At 32.7% G+C, this 23,758-nt stretch overlaps 2 protein-coding genes across 2 annotated transcripts; one reads left to right on the top strand and one right to left on the bottom strand.

Moving 5' to 3' along the window:
* Positions 1-326: 326 nt before the first annotated feature.
* Positions 327-4,556, bottom strand: LOC140812203 (ferric reduction oxidase 2-like). The gene is made up of 8 exons (XM_073170425.1): positions 4,276-4,556; positions 3,760-3,862; positions 3,012-3,203; positions 2,653-2,887; positions 2,234-2,561; positions 1,623-1,866; positions 778-1,484; positions 327-689 (listed from the first exon to the last, which is right to left on the bottom strand). Exons 1-8 carry the CDS (start codon positions 4,463-4,465, stop codon positions 550-552), a joined length of 2,139 nt encoding a protein of 712 aa, XP_073026526.1. The 5' UTR covers positions 4,466-4,556; the 3' UTR covers positions 327-549.
* A 13,998-nt stretch (positions 4,557-18,554) lies between these two features.
* On the top strand, positions 18,555-22,332 carry LOC140811887 (probable serine/threonine-protein kinase At1g01540). Its single transcript, XM_073170010.1, has 8 exons — positions 18,555-19,266; positions 19,611-19,912; positions 20,624-20,728; positions 20,806-20,928; positions 21,177-21,347; positions 21,462-21,591; positions 21,690-21,899; positions 21,998-22,332. The coding sequence occupies exons 1-8, from the start codon at positions 18,976-18,978 to the stop codon at positions 22,148-22,150; spliced, it is 1,485 nt and encodes a 494-aa protein (XP_073026111.1). The 5' UTR covers positions 18,555-18,975; the 3' UTR covers positions 22,151-22,332.
* The last annotated feature ends 1,426 nt before the right edge of the window (positions 22,333-23,758 follow it).

The raw sequence follows: 23,758 nt of genomic DNA, 5'->3' as shown, positions 1-23,758 counted from the left end.
TGTGACCATATTCCATCTGTTTTCAATTTTTTACCCATAGCTAAGTTGAACTAGCCTGAAATTTTTGCTCTTGTAGATTTTTGGGTAACAAATGAAATTTAAAGTTTGGTTGTTGTATGGTTTAAATTTTCTTAAAAAAATCAAGCTTTGATACAATGATTGGGTATGTAACATGTAAAAGAGACCGAAGGCGCAATTGGAAAAACTTCAAACATGCAAGACTTTCACCCAAGTGTTTAACAATCAATCAACATCAAGGTAGGTAAAGTGTTGAAATATGCTCAATTTCTGAAAATTAAGTTAAAATTAGAGATTGATCCGTATGATATGGAGAATAAAAAAGGATTATTATTAATATTATGTTACAAGAAGGAAGGACATTTGACACAAGTCTTCCCCTTTACACTTGAATTTGATATTGATCACTCAACCAAGAGAACAAAACAAGAAAAAGGACCCAATAGTATTAAAGACATAAAAACAAGCAAACATTTACAAATGCCCTCCTTTTTTAAATCAAGACCACCATAAACAGCGAGAAAAAACGTTTCACCAACTGAAGCTAATGGATTCAAAATGCAGGTTATCTGCCAGACCAGATGAACAAATATTCGCGACTTCGTGTCGCATTTTCTTCGGTCCACAAACGAGAACTCCCACGCTTGATTCCTTGCGCTCAAACAAAAGTCCTACAAAAAATGAACAACTTATAAGTTGAAAATCCAAACTGTTAATAAGATTAGGCCATGCTATTGGTCCAAGAAGTTCGTAACATACGTTTAATATCTGGTCTTTCACCATAATGCACATTGATACATTGAGAAATTGACTGCTGAGGCAAGCTCTCAAGTTCCCTATCTGCATTATGGTACGAAGCATTCGGTGTAGCCATCGGTGTCGCCCCTTCCATGTGCTGAATCTGTGTACTTTCCTTCGAATTTCTATTCTTATTCCAAAGAAATGCCAATGTTGATGATATAACTATGCCGATACATATGAATAGTATGTGCAGCACGGCTCTTGAGGAAGTAGAATAAATCTTATTAGTATTTTTATCAATGGGGAATATGTAGTATCGAGTCAAAATACCGATGAAAATAAGATAGATTATGAAGGATGACGAGATTATGGCACCAAGCCAGAGCCAACTGTTTTGGCCTAAGATTGGACTTATTGGTGCATCACGTGGATTAGGCTTGAACCATAAGGTTCTGATGCCCTTGTTTTCTTGCGCGGTTGGCTCGTTTTCTCGTGTAACATAGGCTTCGATTTGCAAACCCAAGTTGGAAAACTTTGATGGGGCGCCCGAAATCGGGAGGATCAGGTCGAGCATGGTCAAGTCGTTTGAGTTCTTAAATGCACTGATGAGGAGAATCTCAGGCGTCCTGCATTTCAAAGTCTCGCTTGCGTAAACGAGCTCCCGGATGATGGAAATAAATGGCGTTATGCCACTTCCACCGCTCACCATCACCAGCAAGTCGTGGCTGCAGAAACAAGTTTTATCAACATCAATGAGGCATAACCAAGATTTTGAGTCGAAAACAACAAACCAGAGAGTGATGTTCCCCAAACTTATTGATCATTCCACAATGGCTCATTGGAACAATATATATCTTATATACCTTAGAAAATCAGTTGAAGCAGGTCCATAAGGTCCCTCAATCGAGACATCGAGACGATCAAGGGAAGAAGACGAAGAAAGCATCTGGTAGAGCTTATCGGACCATTTTCCTTCAACTTTGATCATGACATCAAGTTTATCCGACTCCAAATTGCTGCTAGAACTTATGGTAAATGGATGCCATTGCAACTTAGAAATGGTAGGCACATTCATAAACATGATACTGGTTGGGCTGTAACTTAAACCTGTCCAAAAAATATATCAAAACAAAGAAATTACATTATTCATCTGTATATATACATGTGACAATTCCATGTACATATCTTAACCTTATGGGGCTAATTAGCTAAAAGATACATTATCAAGGGTAAATAGCAATTATTTTCATGCATTTTCTCGCTTGAAAACTTGTTAGCTAATTACCCTCCCGTGAAACAAGTACAGGGCAAGTCACCCTTCTGGTAATAAGGAAATTGGATTAATTAATCCTCTTCCAAAACATGGAGATAAACTGTGTATTATTAGATTCTGAGGTAGCCCTCATACAAATTATCTGAACTTCAAGACGTATTTTATTTCAACTTTAGATGGATGATATAAATATATACACACCTTTGCTTTTGGAGAAGCTGAGTTCAACTGTTTGGCAAGGCAGAACCCTGGCAGACAAGAGACGAACGCTTCGTCTTGATTGCAAGAACCGAAGATAGCGATCGATCATGAAGAGGAAGAATCCGGGGAGCATAATGCAGGAATAGCTAATGCCAACATGGAGTACGAAGAAGAGCATGAATAAAATGTATAGGTGATGGGTGTAGAAGAAGAGCTCAAACATTTTTCGCCTTATACCGGGGAATGTGGTAGCCCACAAGCCCAATCCTGCTAGCAAAGATAACTCTCCTGCTACGTTGGATATGCCAGTTTTCTCCCATGCCAGCATCTAAATTTTGATTTGGAGCAATGCAAAAGTCACTATATATATTGGTTCTTGTTACTAATCAACTATATGTGAAAATTAATTAGTTAGTTACCTCCGATAATTCATGTGTGGCAGCCCAATATATAATATATAAAACGCCGTGAGCAGTGAAAAGGGTCATCATAATATGCCCCAACCATATGTGATACTTCACACTGGCCTCCGACGTAAGACCGAAAAGTGGGAGCACCGATGACCCGCGCGTCACCGGGAAAAATAGGAACGCTAGGGCTATGTTCCCGACCAGTCCGAGGTAGAACCCGGCATATTCTAGCTTCGTTTCCCACCTGCAGTCAGGCATGCACTTTCTTAATAAATTATGCATATATTTCATGATGCATAGTGATTCATTTTTACAAGTGAATATGTAGAATGTGTGGCGCGACGTGCGAGTATATATAATTTACTTACATTTTTTCTCCCCTTTTTGCTACCGACATAGGCGTAATTTTTGCATAACTTATACTCAAATAATTGGCGAAAGTCCAGACAAGAAGAGCTATAAACATTACAAAAAATGCAAGCTCAATTCGAGAGATAATTCCCAATCCCTTTATTATCAGTGGCCTCTTCCACACTGCCATTTTATGCTCTCCTTTTGATCTGCATGTTTATCATATATACCAAAATAAATAAATAATGATGTTCAAAAAATTGATTATAACATGTAAATTTTATTAAGCTTAATAAAAAAATTAAATGTTGTTAAGAAAATTATTAATATGAAATAGTTTTGTACGTATACATTAATTAATAATCACATGCATAAAATCATATTTGGAATTAATATCATAGTTTGAATGCCAAATAATCTTGACTAGCTTCTACTCCGTGGAGAAGCTAGCTTAGTATGATGAATTGTAGTAAATGTCATATTTGGAAATTCAATTATATACAATACCATTAATAACTTTAACCTCAGTTAAAATTAGAATTTATCAGATAATAAGAAGATCATACTTCTGTAAATCGAAATTTTCACCTATTTCATTGTTGTAATGTAAAAAAATAGTTATCAGAAAAGTAAAAGATTATAAACAAATTTTTGTATTTATCATAATATGATAATATATAGCAGATACTCTGCATATGCCCCGGAATTTATGTAAATTTTTCGAGTAATAATTTTTTTTTAAATAATACAACTATTATTAATTACCCTTTGGTGTGAATATTCGTCGATTTCTTTCCCAAGTGAAGATACACACAGCCCAATGCAGCAATGAATAACATGGGGAACGTGTAGATCAAATAAGTCGCGCCTGCAAATAAATAAACTTACAATTAATTTAAAGATATTCAAATATATATAATATCTATAAATTCATTTCTTCTTCGGTGACACCAATATCAAGGAAATGAAGGCTTTGATCTTCTTTACATATACATGCATGGCGACGACACCTGTATTCTTTTTTTAGGTTTAATTAATTTAAACTTAAAAAAACACTTCGTTTAGCATTGAATATTAAATTGTATTAAAAACAATTTTATTAATTCAAACTTATAATCATGGAATTTATAAAACTTTTGCAAATCCAAACTATAATTCCAGCATCAGTCTGCCTCCATGCAATTTTAAGCTACTGGTATTTATAATTAAGTTCGACTCATCTGTGTTTCTGCACGTGAAAATTAAGGGGGGAGGAAATTATAATTTATTTTTTCACCAAACCTTGATTTGTTCCAAAGTAAGTGGAGGCGGTCTCCTTTCGTAGCTTCGGCAACCAAGTTAATCTATAAGGATTGGTGGGCATCATGATCCACAAAAAAAGATACCCAGCGAACACCACCACCAGCAAAGCCATTATCGCCGCCCTGATGGAATTGTTGCCGCCGCGAGATGGTGGCGCCCCGGAGTCCATTTCAAGTGATATTAATTCCTCTCTTTGAATGGAACTTTATTGTATTTTTTGTGTGGAATGATATTGTATTCTGTGAGGGAATGTTTTAAGGGAATGTGATGTTATTTATAGGGAGAATTTGAAGTGAGTGTGACGTATATTACATTTTTTTGTAATACTACTACGTCTACTTGCTAGTGGACTTAGAAATCCGGCAAGAAGCACGGCTCCATCCACAAGTACGTACTCCCAATCATAAAAAATTATAATGATATTTGGAGTAAGAGTAAATCTAGTACAGATATATGCTATAATAGCTACCAATTATTGGTATAAGTGTGAAAATATTATATTTTAATTTATAGATAAATTTATTTCAATTCTTTTTCTTCTTTTTTGAGTTTGCGAAGAGTCTGTCGCAATTGGATTTCGAACATGTGATTTCGTCTCAATCTGGGATCTTGGTAGCACGCGGGCATTCGGCAAAGTTATAAATCTTTAGATAAATGATCGTTTTTTTGTCAAAAATTTCGAATCGCTGCTAAAAGTTGTACTTGTTTTCGTTTGAGAAAGGATGCAAGTTGACATTTTTGCATCAAGTCAAAAGCTTGCACACTTCCATCCGAGATTACTCCGCATGCTTCATGCAACAAATGTGTACGTCATTTGGCAACTTGATCAATAGTTGCTTTACTTCTTTCTAGCTAGTTCGCAACTCATCTTGAAGGTTAGTATTTCAAAAATGAAAAGACAATTCAAAAAGTTTAATTTAACTAAGAATTCAACTTTGTGTACTATTACAACCAAAATAATTTCTTTTCAAAAAAGGGCATATAAATTATTATTATTATTATTATTATTATTATTATTATTATTATTATATATATATATATATATATATATATATATATATATTTTCTTAAATTTTTTTATTTTTATTTTTAACGTCTTCTTGAAAATATTAATGCGCCGAGTGTATTTCTTACATGCATGTTCCACTCTTTGGCCGCGTGTTTATACTAGTTGAACACGATTGTGCTTTATCAAATACTCCAAATGCGTTTTGGTGGTAATGTAAAATGTCAAATCATTTATTAAGGAGAATTTAATATTCATACATATTATAAAATATATATATATATCAATAAATGGTATAAAAAGGGACTTTAGCTTTGCATGCTTTTTGTTTTCTTTTCTACGGATTTTTATGATGATTACATGTAGTATGCTAAAAAAATTAAATTTTTGAATAGATGGAATATTATTTTTTAATTCAAATGGCCTCTGAAATTTATAGGTTTAAGAAGAAATTATTTATTTATGACAAAATTATATATTTTGAAGATTTTTAAAATTTTATATATGAACTTTTGTGTTTATTATAACCATTTGAAAAACGAATATATTTTTCATTAACGGAAATTATTGAGACAAATATTGAAAAACAAAATAAAAATGAATAATTTATGCGGGGGCTCGTGGCTTTGCAAATCCTAGAGTCATTGTCCGCGTGCTTCACGTGTGCCTCAACCTCTTTAGATACCTACTAGGCTAAATGACACGCTTCTTTCTTTCCTTCTTTTTTTTTTAATATATATATATATATATATATATATATATATATATATATATATATATATATAATCATTGCTCATTTTTACATGTGTTTCGAAATGATTCGAGAATTTTCAGTTCCATCTCATCGTCTACCACAAAACTAGATTAATTAGAAAAAAAAAGTGGGAAAAATATAAAATCTCGAGGGATTTTTCTAAAAAAAAATATCGAGGGAATTATTTTTAAAAATATTGAAAATCATATCCCACTCAAGCTAGGATTCTATTCTAGTATTTAAAAATATTCTTAATTATATATAAGTTGTGTTAAATTTAGTGAGTTATTTTTTTACCATAATCAATATATATATACAGTGAGTTATTTTTTTACCATAACCAATATATATATATATATATATATATATATATATATATATATATATATATATTGTAATAATTTTTTATTGATAGTACACATTTTTTTGAGGAAAACTTGCAAATTTATTAAGAGAAGACAAAATTTTACGAACCAATAAGGAAAACTCTCATTCTTCCAAACAAAAGGATCGAGAGAAAAAATAGCAAAAGAAGCTAGAGCATGTACAATCGTATTAGCACATAACATGAAAGAGATGTCGAATGCCATTTTGCTCAAAAAGTCGTCTAATATCCTCCGCACAAGATCCAACATAACTCAGATCTTCCTCTGGACACTGCTTGCACCGCCAACGCCAGAAGAGAATCCGAGTTAATGTGATTAATGAGAATATTATGCTCCTGCACCACCCTTATCCCAGCAGCAATCGCTCCAAGTTCGGCGAGGATCACCGACTGAGGCTTAAAAATCGTCATACCAAACGCTAGTACCATTCCTGCCTTCAGTGAACTCTTACCACCCCGCCAATCGTAAATTGATTAGAGGTTTCCTTATACGCTGCGTCCACATCGTAATCTCTGTACACATATTGTTACTCGAAATGTTACATATAATTTCTACTTATTAAAACTCTATCAATATTTTCGGGCTTATAAAATGATAATTACATCGTTTTCAAAAGTATTTTCGATTGTAAGATTTTTAAATTTGTTGCTATAATTTAGTTTCGATATTTTTATACACGTTAACCAAATGTGACCACTTTAGCACTCCGAACGGCGAAGATTAATCAGAATTCAATTATAGAATGCGACAGGACATTAAAAGGACTGCCAATATTTTCAGCATAATTGCAGTCAACTCAAGGTTGCACCAGAGGGAGAGGAAAAAGGATGGCGGTTGTTTTTCTTTCAAGGTCTAGATATCCTCTTATAAATATCAGGTTTGATTGTTCAGTTATGCTATTCACTATATTGTTTTCAGCAGCACTTTTGGATGCTCCTCATATATCATCGTTCTCTAACTTGAGCGTCGGAGGGACTACGTCAGGACATCCTCCTGGCCCCCTCCTAACGATCTTATTTGTGATTTCCAGCTCAGGGTAATTTCGGAACCTGCGTCTGGATTAGTGACACTTGCTGAAATCGGACCCTAACTTTTAATTTTAAATTCATCTTTATTGATTACGCTTGGTTATTATAAAATTGAGTGTATTTTTTACTCCATTATTGAATATAGAGACATTGGACGCGCGCGGAAAAATTTTAACAAGCTTTATTAAAGTCAAACATGTACATGTTCAATGAACTACAAGCGTCGAAGTACCTAGCAGCCTCGTGCTTGTTCAAGGTCACAATCAAGAATAGAGTTTGAACTCCATGAGCACTCGGAGCTTGAATTTAAGTTTTGTTTGATTGGAAGGATTGACCATGAAAAAGATATTTGCGCACTTATTTTTGTTTTTATGGAATGGTGGAGATGTCGATTCGAACTCACCTGTCTGTCATAGTGGGAGAGTGTGTTGACTAAATAGACCCATTTATTATGTTGAACGAGGTCTTAGGCGAAAAATAAAAAATGAGTCCTTTCGAGGCTGTTGGCGGGATGTTTGGCGACTGGCAAGCAGTGGAGACGAGATACTGCAGACGTGAGATTGAAGGAGATACGGTTTCAGACCTACTACAGACGTGAGAGAAGAAAGATTATTTACGAAGATTGATTTGTTTGCTTATTGAGTCGAGCTTTTTTAATTGGTTCATCATTAATAAAAATGTCTTCACAATAAGGCCCACATATTGTGATTGTGATCTTATCGTTATCAGGCCAATCTTTGGGCTTATTTACATGTATTGCAATTTTTTTTAAAATATCTTTTTAAAAAAATAAAAATAAAATCAAGCCTCTTATTAGGTCAGACTCTGAGACGATTGTTTGGTCATTTTGTGAGACGGTTTCATGGATCAATTTCATGGGTCGAATCTCTTATTTGGGTCATAGATGAAATAATATTAATTTTTATGCTAAGAGTATTATTTTTTATTGTGAATATCGGTAGGGTTGACCCGTCTCACAGATAAAGATTCGTGAGACTATTTCACAAGAGACCTACTCTTATTTGGTTGATCTCGTAAGCTCCGAGGCTTTTTTAAGTCATTACTCATTACTTATTGTGTTATTACTGCTAATATTGTTAATAACAGATAGAATAATATATGGGCATAGGTAAAATAATATTGCTAATATTGTTAATAAGAGATAGAATAATATATATGGGCATAGGTAAAATAATATTCCTATCGATGCTATGGTAGCCAAAAAAAAAAAAAAGAACGTTACAGGTATATCATGAATCAGTCGATTAATGTAGAAAATTTCATTTCAGAGAAATGTTTAATTTGAGAAAATTGGATCTCAAATTCACTTTAATTTAGTTCAACCAAAAAAATCAAAGAATCTACGATTTATCGTTTCAAATCCATCAATATTCTTCGAACGAATATCTACAATCCGTACGGGACAAACTAGTACAAATACCAACGCATACACATATATAGACCGTGACAATTGTATTCCAATTTGTGCCTAAATCTTACTTTTCTAGCAATATATATAGGAACGATATATAATCACCACGATCATAGCATTTGCAAGTATATTTTAAGAATCAAATAATTAATCACTTTGTAAAGAACGCAAAAAGAGGCTTCGAGTATGTACATAAGAATGACATCCGGGCGACTGTAATTTATTAATGGGCTACGAATTATTAACACCCAAACCAAATTATACAAGGCCCGTTAAGAATATAAGGGAAAAAAAGAAAAGAAGGCAAGGTAATTGATCCTAAAGTAACCAAATTACAGCTGTCGCCTGTCGGATTATAGAATGGCAAATTACCCTTGTTATAAAATCACCAAACGAAACAAATTTGTACGACGAATCTTCAATCTGATTTGTCTAATGAAAAAATATAATTTTTTATTTTAATTATTAATCAAGTCGACTTAGCTCATGAAATAAATTTGTAAGACCGGGACGACAAGAGTTTAGAAACTCCTAAGTTTGATATAAAAATTATAATATTTTAAATTTTTGAACTTACAAAATAAAAATGATATTAGGTAATTTATACCGTACAATATCTTACTGTATCTTTCACTTCAGACTCAAGCGAGCCGATCATGAGTAGAAAGTTTAATTGCTTCTTGGATGAACCTTCAAATGTCATGCATGTAGTATTAACTTCAAACATGGCAACGGGATGAATTCATTATCGAACACACTCTAACCATATTTGAGTGGTTAATTTACAAATCATTGTTTAGGTCTTTATCTGTTCAATACAAGATCTACACGTAATTTTTTTATTGGATTCGAACTTACAATATGCTTATTTCACATGACTTAAAAATCAAATTTAAAATCACTTATGATGAATTTTTATGACAATTTGAGTTACTAATTTTCACAAAACGAAGAGCGATTTACCTTTGTTTTTATAGAGTCCATTGTGTAGTCGTCCAACTGTGAGATTAGATCAGGGTATGTCACAAACAATGTGTCATAACTCATACCTTGTGCAAGCGTGATGAAAATTATAATTTTGAATATGTTTTTATGAACACATAATTTTGAAATTTTTTTGTTAAAGATATCTTTACTACGTCAAAAAATTTCCACCTAAATAATGAATATATATTTACCGCGCAAAAAAAAGAAGAAGATGAATAGTTATTGGATACAGCTATTTTGTTACGACTTAACTCAAGTTAAATACAAGATAATAAAAAAGAGAGTGTGTCTCTTGTGACACGGTCTCAAGAATTTTTATCTGTGAGACGGGTCAACCCTATCGATATTTACAATAAAAAGTAATACATAGGATAACTAATTGGATTGATGACAAAACTTAAGGGAATGATATATAATGTGTAGTGATGAATAATGTTTTGTTTGGTAAGATTTTAATGAGAATGATAAATTTTACATTTTTTGTTGTTGAGACAAAAATACCCTAAACTAACATTGATGACAATTAGATATATAAAATGATATTTGTAGCAATGTTTTCAAAATCATGTGGGTAAAATGGTAATTTATGTTATATTTTAGGAATTGTATTCTCAGTCCTCCGAAAACAATGGATGTCTTTTCACCCAAATAAGTTTTTTTTATCATGAGCTTCATGATTAATTGAACACATAAAAAATGAGACAAACATGTATTTAACAATCTATTATTTGCTTATCAATCATACCAAACATATTCTTAGCATAAAAAGTAATACTTTTTCATGGATAACCCAAATAAGATATGGTCTTAAAAAATACAACTTGTGATATCGTCTCTCACAAATTTTTACGTAATAAAAGAATCGTCCGATCATATCAATTTTTAGTATTATATATTCAAAGGACGGTAGCAATTAGAAACTAAATAAAGTTTGTCTAACTTTATCGATGAGCCATTAATTTTAAATGGCAAAAAAGCGTGCTTATCTTTCTTAAGAACCACCAACTCCATAAAAAATAATATAATTTTACGCGTACCAAGTTGTCCAAAGAAGAAGGCACTGCGAGCACTAAGGTTAAAAGTCATTTGTTCATATGTGACTTCGTACCAAGCTTCGATCTACTTTCTTTAAAACAATGATCTTCAGCTGGTTTTATTATTTTTTAAAAAAAAAAACGACGTTCAATTAGAAAAGGGGCATATGAAATTATTATACATTTGTTGTTGAAATATTTTAAATAATATGGAGTGGATTCATTTCATTTTATTTATTTTTATTAAATATAAAAGTGACAAAATAATTTTTTTTTTAAATAGTTGGAAGGTAATACATATTTTTGCAAAGAGAGGGATCAAAAAATGAGATTTAAGTTATTATATGGTTATTATATTTAAGTTCTATTGCTTTTGGTATAATGACAAATGTATGTATGAAATGTTATTAAATTTCAAATCGAAACTGAGACGACGTGTTTTCATATATAAAAACTAAGTATTTTGATTATCAAAGCCAATAAAAATCGACTTATTTTATATCCAAGTGCAATCCTCTCTTACCCATTATTATGCACTTTGTAATACGTACGCATTTAAATTTAGTATCTAAATATATTATATTAATTATTACTCAAATTAATTATTAATGTTTCTTTCACTTCTTGCCTTTATTATAATACATTAATATCTAGTATTTATGGACATATAGAGATATAACTAAAATTATTACAATAGAAAATTAATTATAACATAATAAAATATTATTAATATTTTATTATGGACATTTCAATTTCTTATTAATAATAAAATATTATCAATATTTAATCACATATCTTTATTCATAAGACTGGTCAACTATATACATATTTATAATATAAATTAAAAAATTTCATGAGTGACTCAAATAGAAAATATGTCTCACAAAATTAACTCATGAGATCGTCTAATTAAGAGTTTTGTTTTAAATTACATAATAATTTATATTTTTTAAAAAATTACATAATATTTTATATTTATTGCAAGAATGTATGGATTCATCAAGTTAATATGATTTAAATTAAATATTCGATGATTGAACATGCATGTGATATTCGTTTACTTAATATCTTTTATCTTTGTTTATTTTTTCATATGTTTGAATTTATCGTGTTTCGCCCAAATAATTTAAATGATGTTATATATTAAGCTTAAAATGGGTAATGATAATATAGAAGTTGAAATTTGATATTATTGTAATACTTCTACAATAAATTGATATTTGGTTATGAAAAGTTTTTTTTTTAAAAAAAAATTAGATTTAAGAATTTTAATAACAAATTAAAAAATTTAAATCCATAATCAAATATTTCTTGTAATATTTTATTATAATTTTAATTACATATAACTTATTTTAGTTAAATTTGATATTGTTCCATTAGACGGAGAAGCAATTGTTTAATAATATAGGTTCTGCAATACGTATATTAGTTTAAATACAAATTTGATATCTTAAAATTTAATCAATGTTTTTACTCTTTTTTAATAAATTATATCAATATGTACGTGTACACATATATATTTAAAACATAGATTTAATATAGTCTTATAGTTTATAAATAAAATAAAATAAAATTTATTTGAACCAACAATTTCTAATTTAATAATTTTAGTTTTAGCTCTATATTTCCATAAATGCTAGATATTGTCGGATTATAATAAATTTAAGAAGTGAGAATATGATGGTTAATTTGAGTAATAGTTTATTAAGATTTTTTGTTACTAAATTTAAATGTACAGGACGAAGTGTAGGTAGAGATGTTAATGTGTCCGGGTTTTACCCAGGTCCGCAATGGACCCGTGTGTATGGAGTGGGTTTGGACATACTAAATGGGTCATGGGGTGGGTCTCGGATCCAATTTTTCAGACCCGTCCGGATATGGGGCGGGTCATGGGTCCTATAATACCCGTCCCATATATATGTGCATATAAATACTCTAGGGTTTTAGTTTTATTAATTTTCATTTTTTTAGTAACTCGCATCAACTATAACGATCTTACCTATTCTTATGTCAACTGTTGCATTTGAATCTTCTTTTAGCAATAGTGGAAGAATAGTTGATATTCATCTTAGTAGACTTAAATATTGTCTATTCACTGATTTTATATTGATCTGTTTAAATAATGTTATGACTTTTTTTGGGGATGTCAAGATTTTTTTGGAGAGCTAGTAACTCTTTTTTTATGTAATTCTTTATGTCGTGAAAATACTTTGTTTGTTATTATTAAGTGTGGTCGAAGACATGAATTAAGTTTCCACAATGTTGTATTTAGAGGCTTGTCTGTTTCATAATTCAGTCATGTGAGAAGAAAGATTACTTTTTTATTTTAAAAAAATTCGGGTCTCACGGGTCTACCCGGCCCCATTTCATATTCGAGGTGGGGTGGGTCCGAAGATATTTAATCGGGGTGGGGCGGGTAATGGATCAAAATTTTTTTCATGGAGAGGGTCTTGAATTTAGCCAAACCCGCCTCATACCCGCCCCATTGACATCTCTAAGTGTAGGACAATATGTAGGAGACAATTGCACTTGTTTTACATTGGATTTTCTTCATGTGATATTTTCTTATTGATACTAGAAATAATTGGAAATTTAATTTTAATCGATCTTTCTATTTCGATGTCTCTAAAAACATTATCGAGTTTTTTGCATTTATTTTCTATGTGCTTAATATATTTGACATCTATTTATTTATATATAATAATTTTTAAACTAAGATAAATGTCAAATATGAAGGTAAATATAAAAATTTCATATAATATCATATATTGGTCACACATAAAATTTATGCAACTTATACATTTATATATGCTACTTTGATATAAATACTGATCCAAACTAAAATAGGGTTTTGTCGATCCTGCAGGGCTAGATCATGACATGCGTAATATTTTAACAAATGTCATGATCTTGCTCGGACACAAAAACTCAAGGCTGAGGCACGGGTAAGATCAAACTAGCCATACTGCTTTCACGGATGAGATCGAAAAGATCGCATAACATATATTTTCATGCCTCTTTGCAACCATTTAACATGTCTGTAGGCGGAGTAGGTCTCTTGTGAGACGGTTTCACGAATCTTGATCTGTGAGACAAGTCAATCCTACCGATATTCACAATAAAAAATAATACTCTTAACATAAAAAGTAATAATTTTTCATGAATGACCCAAATAAGATATTCGTCCTACAAAATACGACATATTACACCGTCTTACACAAATTTTTGCCATGTAGGTGACCACATGTAACCATTTCCAATGATACAACAAAAAACATTGATTATAAACTACTCAGATCAATCATTTCCAAAATAAAAATAGTTGGTTGGTAATCACCAAAGGCAAAAACTTGTATGAGACGGTCTCACGGGTCGTATTTTGTGAGACAGATCTCTTATTTGGGTCATTCATGAAAAAATATTATTTTTTATGCTAAGAATATTTCTTTTTATTGTGAATATCAGTTGGGTTGATCTGTCTCACAGATAAAGATTCGTGAGACCGTCTCACAAAAGACCTACTCATCACCAAAACCAAATATTTTACAACTTTAAGTAACTACTTTTTATTTATTTATTTTTATTTTTTAAAAAAGAGAGATTAGGGATGTAAACAAACCAAACCATTTGCGAGCTATACGGAGCTCGGCTCGATAAAAAGCTTGTTTGAGTTCGTTTGTTAATCATATCAAACCAAGCTCAAGCTCGATTTTGAGCTCGACAAATTAATCAAACCAAGCTCAAGCCTAAGCGTATTCGGCTCGTGACCTCGCAAACATGTTCGTTAATAGGCTCGCGAGCTCGAACCCGGCTCGTTTAGGTGGCTCGTAAGCTCGAGCTTGACTCATTTGTTGAGTTGACAAAGAAAAATATTAGTACTAATAAAAGTTAAATTTTTATGTCTAATATAAAATTAGGTCATAGCTATATTTAATTTTAACAAGCTCGAATCAAGCTCAAATTCGAGCTCAATTGTATGTTTTACGAGCTCGAAAATGAGCTGAGCTCAAGCCAGGCTTGTTAAATATCATAAACGAGCTATTAATAAACAAGCTCGAGCCCGGCTTGATTAACATGATAAACGAGCTTTTAACGAGTCGAACTAGAGCTTTTAACAAGCTTAGTAATTTCAAGACAAGTTGAATTCTAGCCTGATGATAAAAGCTCGAATAAAGCTCGAGCTCAATCTTAAACGAGCCAAACTTAAGCCAGATGATAAAAGCTCGAATCAAGAGCTCGAGCTTGAATTAAACTTAAACGAACCAAACTCAAACCTGATACTGTTCGACTTGGTTTGGATCATTTACATCTCTCTTAGGGATAAAGCATACCATACCAAAAACCACTAAACTTAGACAGCTTCGCAAGGCATCCTCACACATAATTCTTATCGGTTGTCCACAGTAGCTAAAATATTCAATTACTATTTAATGATCTAGGTTTCTTTTTCGTTCTCTTTAAATAAATTCCCTAAACTCATGACAGAAACCGACAATGATCGAGTTAGGAATACGACTCTATCCGAGTTAGAATTTTAAATTTTATAATTTTTTAATATTTTAAATTGATCTATTTGAACTAATATAAAATTAATTCAAAATTTACACATAAATTTTTAAAATAAATTGGGTCACCTGGGTTTTAGCCCGGATGCCAATGAATATGCTCCGCCACTGGAGACTGGGGTTGGTGGATTTCTATCAATCTAAACAATCCATACAAGTTAAACTCTGCCCCCAATGCTAATTAGGTATTGAGGTCTCCTAAGGATTATTTGCATAAGTAAATGTATTTCAACCTAAAAAAAAAAAAGTTGTTTTTGAGGTTTGGCCCCTACATTTATATTTTTTAATTATTCTATTAGCGGAGGACGGTGAATTTAGTGGACCTTTGGCTATATTTTATTGACTTGAAAATTTTATAAATAATAATTGTTGGAAATGTTTCAGTCTTGATAATAATATGTAACGTGTCTCCGAAGAGTATTTTCAAAATGGCAAAAACTTGTGTGAGACGGTCTCATGGGTTATATTTGTGAGACGGATCTCTTATTTGGGTCATACATGAAAAAGTATTACTTTTTATGTTAAAAGTATTACTTTTTATTGTGAATATGGGTAGGGTTGACCCGTCTCACAGATTAGTATCCGTGAGACGGTCTCACATGAGTCCTACTCTTTCAAAATTAAATAGGTACAAATGTATGGTTTTTAAAATTGTAAATTTCTTTATTTTTTTAAAAAATATTATATTTCTTAAAGCAAGGAAATGAGATAACTTCGGCCATTTTTTTTGGCAAGAACTTGTGTGAGACTGTCTCACGGGTCGTATTTGTAAGACAGATATCTAATTTGGGTCATTCATTAAAAATTATTACTCTTTATGGTAAAAGTATTACTTTTTATTATGAATATCGGTAGGGTTTACCCGTCTTACTGATAAAAATTTGTGAGACGGTCTCACGAGAGACTTACTCTTTTTTTTTTTTGGCTTCATATTACTATTTTTATTTTTGTATTTAAGGAATAAATAATTATATGTTCCTTTGATCGTAAAAATGAAATGAAGACAACATGGCCTATATTTTTGGACTTTTTCGAAGTTCATACATTTGTAATATTCGAGTAATTACAACCAGTCCATATGATTTCGAGAATATATGTTAGAAAATTAAATCTAATTTTTTTATTACAAAAATATTTAAAAAAAGGGGAGAAGGAAAATAAAATGTTAATTTAAATAAAATGATAGAGGAGTGGATATTTATTTAGCGACTAGCTAGTCAGCCAATCGCGAATTTTAAGGACATTTATTTCGCACTTAATACGTACAGGACTTTTTAATTTTTATCACTGCGCCAACCTATTTTTAAAGTTCGCTGAATTTTTTATGTTTCAATACGAATTGGTTATTATATTTCAATTATACAGTCTCAATTATATTTGACCCTTTTTTTTGTTAATGTATTTTCTACCATTTTAATTAAAATCATAATTAAACTTTAAAATACGAATTTGTGTATACATACATATATCGACGTTGTATACACGGGCGATAGCCCAGACGGCTAGGGTTTTTCTTATAATATGGAGACTCTATTTCTCAATATCAGGCCAAACTTGGCTCAATTTTTTTTTAACTTGGATAAAAATAAGAATACTGGCTCCGCCACTGGTTGTATATAACACAGACATGATACATATGAAATTTTTTACACGTATATTCCATTATGATTCCTTAAGGGGAAGTTGATGAAAAATCCTCAATCAAAACATTTTTTTGGGTTGACTCTCTACCCAAAAAATTGTGGTACTATCTCATACAAAATATGATACACTTCATGTAGAAATATGATACTAAAAAAACACTTAAGGACTGAACACAAAAAAAATCGACGGCTAAAGACTAAAAGCCAATTTCCCGATTCCTTAACCTGTGAAGTGAATAGTGATTATTATAGCACATCGTAAAAGTTAAGGAAATGAACAAAATAGTTTCAAAATTTAGAGGTCCATCTCTTCATTCAATGTACACTAGTGTACATATCTAATAGTTTTGTGTTGGAGTGTCAGTGACGCATCGTGCCAACTATTGAATATTTATTATTTGAATTTAAATTCAAGTTTCTATTTATTGATCTAAACTGAAATTTAAGTTTTCTGTTTGCGTTTATAATTTATCGAACACTATCAAGCGATGGCTTTTGAAGATCTTTTAAATTTGAACGGAAAATTGTAATTTCAATCATGATTTGTTTTCGATTTTACTATTGTAATTTGTCAAAGTCTGAGTAAATTTTTTTTTTTTTGGTTTTTTTTTTTTTTCCCATTAACCACCAAATCCATCTAATATGGTGTATTTAACTATGTTTCTCTCATACGTGTCACATGTGGCGAAAATTAAGCTCATATTACTCAAATTACAATTCATGATTATATTTTAAAATGACAGGAAAAAAGTTTGCATTTTTATTTTTGTTTATTTATATTTAATATGTGTAATATAAATTTTATTCTTCTAACATGAACCACAAAGAAGAATATAAATATTAAATAATTAATATTCTATGAATTTAGTAGTTTCAGAGAAAAAAGACACAAAAAAGCAAAGTTATTAGATGAGAATCAAACTTTAGTAGGTTATTTGACTAGAACTCAAAACACGTCAACTTACCTGCTTAAAATACTTACCTGCTTAAAATTACAATTTTCTCAAATTTAAATGTGATAGTATATTTAGGAGTGATTTGCAATCTTTGAATAAAACAACTTGAAGTTTCAATTTTGATAATTTATATTCATCTATCTTTCAATTATTCAATAAATTATAGTTTAGTATCAATTTTAGTTATTCCCATTATAATCATTAGATATCATTAAGGTTTTACAAGCCCAAAAATAAATTAGATATCATTAAGGTTTTATAATCAATATGGAAAAGTCCAAAAATAAACTCCTGAACAAAATAAAATTCAAAATTGTTAGTTTTGGATAATTTTAATTATAAATAGATTCGATTATAGTTGAATTAGAATCTTGTTTGGATTAAAAAAATAATTATACAAATTATTTATTAATATTTCCACAGAAAAAGAAAAATTATAAACGTTTTCTTTTACAGCGAGTGATGATGAAAGACGCATTCAGACAGACACCATTCAGTACATAGATTAGATTCCCACTTCTCTCCCTCGTCCTCTCTTTCTAACGCACTGAAACCATTCTCCGGCGGAAACCTATCCGATTCCCGGCGGCGATACCTTCGTGTTGTTGGTGTTTTTCTACACCGAAACTCCTTCGATCCCTTCGCATTCCGCATGGAAAGGCATATACTCGGCGACAGATTTGATAGAGTGACGTATACATACATACATTTATGTACGTAATCTGTACACACAATTACGATGAATCTCCTTTTCTTGGAAACCGAGATTTATGCAATCCCGTTCAGATTCAACTTTGCATGGATGGGTTTTCGTTAGATTCACACTACGCACAGTAACACACTGGGAGTCGCGTAAGGATACACGCGCTGGTTGATTTTATAGCTAACATGTCTGTGTACAACACGGCGTTTGTTGACGCTCAGCTGTCGAAGAGAACCTCGATCTTTGGCCTACATCTAGGGGTCGTGATTGGGATAGTCGTCGGAGCTGTGATTGTGCTTATCCTCTTCCTGTTATCACTCTGTATCACAGCCTCGCGCCGCCGAAGCGGTGGAAAAGGCAAAACTCGCCGTCTAGGAAGTTTCTCCGGCGCCGGCGAGGCTACTCCGGTGGTATCCAAGGAAATCCAGGAGATTGTTCATGACTCCGCCGCTGAGCACCGGCCAGTTGTACCTCAGGTATTTCTGCAATCGAGATCTAGAATTGGACTCTTTTTTTTTTATTTTTTTATTGAGTGATCTGGAGTTTAACTGGGCATTTAATGGTAAACCATATTCATCATGTTAGCATTTATTTTTTGCGGAAGTTCCTCTGCTTTTTATTAAAACAGTTTTAATCCTGTGAAACCTCATTGTCAAATAAGATTTTTACAATCCTCTGAAATTTGATTTCCAATGACGTAAAAATTTGTTCTTTTAAATTTAACCATATGCTTTAGAGTTGCTTTTTGACAGTCAAGATGTGATTTCAGTGTCGTGCCAAATAATAGCTTATTCTTTTCTCGTCTTTTTGGAATTTTCAGGCTGAGATACAGATTGATATGGGGAAAATTGAGCATAGAGTGGTGTTTTCTGATAAGGGGGCATCGAGCGGCGAGAGTAGGGCTACTAGTGGAGCTGACACCGGTTCATTTGGAGGCAGCGGGTCGTTGCCAGAGGTGTCGCATTTGGGTTGGGGAAGGTGGTATACTTTGAGAGAGCTCGAGGCCGCCTCGAATGGATTATCTGACGAAAATGTGATTGGTGAAGGTGGATATGGTATCGTGTATTATGGTGTTCTGGCCGATAATACTCGGGTCGCCATCAAGAATTTATTGAACAATCGGTATGGAAATTTTTTTATGTCATCTGATTTCCAATATTGTTCTTTTTACACTGTAGCCAGTGTGACTGTGAATAAGTTTTGCGAATCTGTTCGCTATCAGTAATCTTGGATATACGACTTTCTCCACTTATTATTTTGGTGTTAGTTTGAGGAAAGGATTGGATTGCCTTTGCTCTTGTATGTTCTCGTGATGTCTAGCTCTGGAAATATTGATTGCTAACATAATATCATGGCCAAGCAGAAATGTGGAGCATTCCTTTAATTTTCATTGAGTTAGTATTGAATTCTTTTTAATGAGCCTTTGTCGCTTGATACTGACCAATAAGCCGTGTTAAGCTTTGGATATCTATTTCGGATATATGTTTATCAGTCTCTAGTTGACACCAGCTGAGGCATATTAGCTTATAGAATTATTATCGAGCCACATTTCTATGTGCTCGAGCTTTTGGGATAAATTGTTTCTAATAGTCTTACCCCTCAAAAACATCATTGTTAATGAGTTCAAGTTTAGGGAATTGCAAGTAAGAATTAAGTTCCATGTTACAAATGTGGTAAATATTATCTTGTACAGAGGGCGACAACACTTGTAGTTACTACAAAAAATATTTTACTTTTTGACTCAAATTGTGGAAGGTATACACTTTTCAACATATGCATGTGTAGTTCCCAGTTTGCTTGAGGGCTGAAACTTGAGCTGCTGATGCATTGCAGGGGTCAAGCTGAGAAAGAGTTCAAGGTGGAAGTGGAAGCAATTGGACGTGTCCGGCATAAGAATCTAGTAAGACTTCTGGGGTACTGTGTTGAAGGAGCTTACAGGTATTTCCGCATTTCATTACATTTTGTTAGTTGTTTGTTTCGACTGTTACTTCAATTTATTCTTTTGTTCCATGTAGGATGCTTGTTTATGAATATGTGGAAAATGGAAATTTAGACCAGTGGCTTCATGGAGATGTTGGGGAAGTTAGCCCTTTGTCTTGGGAAATTCGGATGGGCATAATCATAGGGACGGCAAAAGGGTACGGTAGACTGTCACACCCTGGTCCGTTTTAACTAGATTCTGCACACTGAGTTTCGCTCACAATTGCTTTTCACTGGCTTCACAAAAAAAGAGCTCATTGCATTTTCATGTAAATCTATTACACTCACACCTCTTCGACCTTCTGATGTAGGATAGAGTGTTATACAATTTATTTTTATTTTCTTAGGATCACATAGAAGGTATTGTCTTTTTGTGGCTTATTTTTTGAGTTATTCTTTGTGATAGCTTGGCCTATCTCCACGAGGGTTTAGAACCAAAGGTAGTTCACCGTGACATCAAGACCAGCAACATACTGCTCGACCGTCAGTGGCATGCGAAGTTGTCGGATTTTGGGCTTGCTAAACTTCTGAATTCGGAGAGGAGTTACGTGACAACTAGAGTTATGGGAACATTTGGGTTAGTTTATTTATTTGTGACATTTTACTTCTTTTGGCTTGCTTTCTGTGGTATTAACCCCACTTCAAATGATCAATATGAAAAAAATTGACTTACTTTTCCATGGCTGACAAGTTATGTAGCACCAGAATATGCTTGCACTGGCATGTTGAATGAAAAAAGCGATATATATAGCTTTGGAATACTGATTATGGAGATTATAACTGGTAGATCTCCTGTTGATTATAATAGGCCACCGGGAGAGGTAAAAGTTTTAACAACCAAAATACTCAATTTTCTTTCACTTAATACGTCCTTGTTCTTGATTGTTAAATTCTAAACATCTCAAACGATAAAATGCAGGTTAATCTAGTTGATTGGCTGAAAATGATGGTGAGTGACAGGAAATCTGAGGAAGTAATAGATCCTAAGTTGCCTGAAAAACCTGCTTCAAAAGTGCTGAAACGTGTGATCTTGGTTGCCCTTCGATGTGTTGATCCCGATGCTCAGAAGAGGCCTAAAATGGGTCATGTGATACACATGCTCGAATCCGAAGACTTACTTTCTCGTGATGTATGCCTTTATTTATTTATTTTTTGTTCTTGTTTTTTTCAGAATTATCGTCAAGCCTGTTTTTGAATATCTCCGGCAACTAAGTTTTCGGAATGCAGGAACGACGAATTGGCCGCGTATCTTCAGGTTCCCTCAGAGAAAATAGTCGTCATGAGCCGGAATCGGTTGATAAACAAAGCAGTGAAGGTATATCTGATGCTCGTCCAGATGATAGCAGCAAGTGCCATAATTTGCCAAATAGGCGGAGATAGATGGTAGGAAGATCGCATACCGTTATATTATTCTATTATACAAATTTTTTGTATGCTTATTTATAACATTCCCTCATTAACTAATTATTGTATTTATCATCACAATATCACTAGCATTTGTATAAAATGAATGATTCTTTCGTTCCTTTATAGAAATAACAGCTAATTGCTTTGGCCTTTCATGGATTGTGCGAAAGACAAATGTGGCAGGCAACACTCTATTTCATCTTTTTTTTTCAAACCTTAAACCTATAAACTGTCCCACACAATAAAAGATAAATGTGTGGTCTGCAAGTTTTCCACTTGACTTCGTACTTCTGTTACCTGCGACTTCAACTCAAAACTGGGGAGATTCTATCCCCCACAGTGTTACACCAGGTGTGGTGATATATGCAAGAGCCCTACATGATTCCATGTGGGATCCATGCATATCAATGCCCCAGACTGCACCGGGCAGCATAGCCTCCCCTCAAAACTGGATCAGGGTTTTTTCTCTTGTAAAGTTCACTGACACGAAAGGATTGTAATCCTATGGCACCAGGTCAGGTCCCACTTGCTCATTTATGTGGACTCGGCCATTGTCCTCTTCAAAAAAAAAAAAAAAAAAAAAAATCTAACTTCATGATTACTTTTCTGAAATAATAGCCGGGGAGAGACTCGAATCCGAGACCTCGTCCGAAGTTGGGACAATAAATCATGGGCATTATCACTTATCCCCATTTTCTAAAAGAAATAAACTTTCAATTTTTGAGTACGCACCTCAGGACCAGGTAGAATAAAACCAACCAAGTAAGCAATGAACAGTGCATGGTGGGCCATTTTAGCCAGCTAATTTGGTCGAAATTCTTGTCCTGGTTGCTAAATGGCAACTAGGCGTGCACATGCAATGTTACATGTTGGAAGATTGCATTGAATTCAGCATGAATGCCAGTACAGGTCACATTGGTGCTATATGAGTGTAGATGAACTGGCAAATGGCTGTATTTGGTAAGTCTTACTGTCCCATCAAATATGTCCTTTTCTTTTGCCACTCAATGGATAAAACATAGATCGGTAAATATATTATCAATACAATGCTATATAAATACATCATCTACCATATTACAATCAATTCGATTTAGTAAAATTCTAATGGAAAAACAGGAAAACAGACAATAACCGAAAATTCACATTATTTTTTCTCAAGAAAATCGCATTTGCGGACTAGACGGAATCATCTTTATTAGTTTTCCTTCGATCACAAAATATATTTTATGATAAATGCGCGGGTTCCTCATGAAATTTCGAAAGAGTCACGAGATATGAGTAACTGTAATAAGTAACAACCAATAAAATTTGAGGGCTTATCGCTATCATTCCAACCGTGTAAACAAACAGTCCGATAAATAGGTCAGGCCCGTATATATTTTTGTTTTCGTTACGTTAGGTTGTCTTCAGTTTGGGCCCAATAATATCCAAAGAAAACTAACAAGATCTCAGTGGACTTATCAGCTCAGGCCCAATTGTACTTAGCCTGGTCCAACAATAATATTTTAGAATTCACAAAATCCAATAAATTACTTTTCTTTTTTCTCAAGAAATTTGTGATGCCAATTTTCTTTTTATGAA

Source organism: Primulina eburnea, chromosome 14, assembly GCF_022965805.1.
Source record: "Primulina eburnea isolate SZY01 chromosome 14, ASM2296580v1, whole genome shotgun sequence".
Taxonomy (NCBI): domain Eukaryota; kingdom Viridiplantae; phylum Streptophyta; class Magnoliopsida; order Lamiales; family Gesneriaceae; genus Primulina; species Primulina eburnea.
The sequence above is the reverse complement of the archived record's forward strand: the minus strand, read 5'-3'. Positions and strand labels throughout refer to the sequence as shown.

Bases quoted from the DNA above. Each gene is read 5' to 3' on its own strand.
- LOC140812203 (XM_073170425.1), bottom strand. From the start codon at position 4,465: ATGGACTCCGGGGCGCCACCATCTCGCGGCGGCAACAATTCCATCAGG. The intron at 1,867-2,233 runs GTGTGTATATAT...TTTTTTGGACAG, and splicing joins CAGCTTCTCCAAAAGCAAAG to GTTTAAGTTACAGCCCAACC. The intron at 1,485-1,622 runs GTATATAAGATA...TTGTTTCTGCAG, and splicing joins GCTTCAACTGATTTTCTAAG to CCACGACTTGCTGGTGATGG.
- LOC140811887 (XM_073170010.1), top strand. From the start codon at position 18,976: ATGTCTGTGTACAACACGGCGTTTGTTGACGCTCAGCTGTCGAAGAGA. The intron at 19,267-19,610 runs GTATTTCTGCAA...TGGAATTTTCAG, and splicing joins ACCGGCCAGTTGTACCTCAG to GCTGAGATACAGATTGATAT. The intron at 20,929-21,176 runs GTACGGTAGACT...TCTTTGTGATAG, and splicing joins ATCATAGGGACGGCAAAAGG to CTTGGCCTATCTCCACGAGG.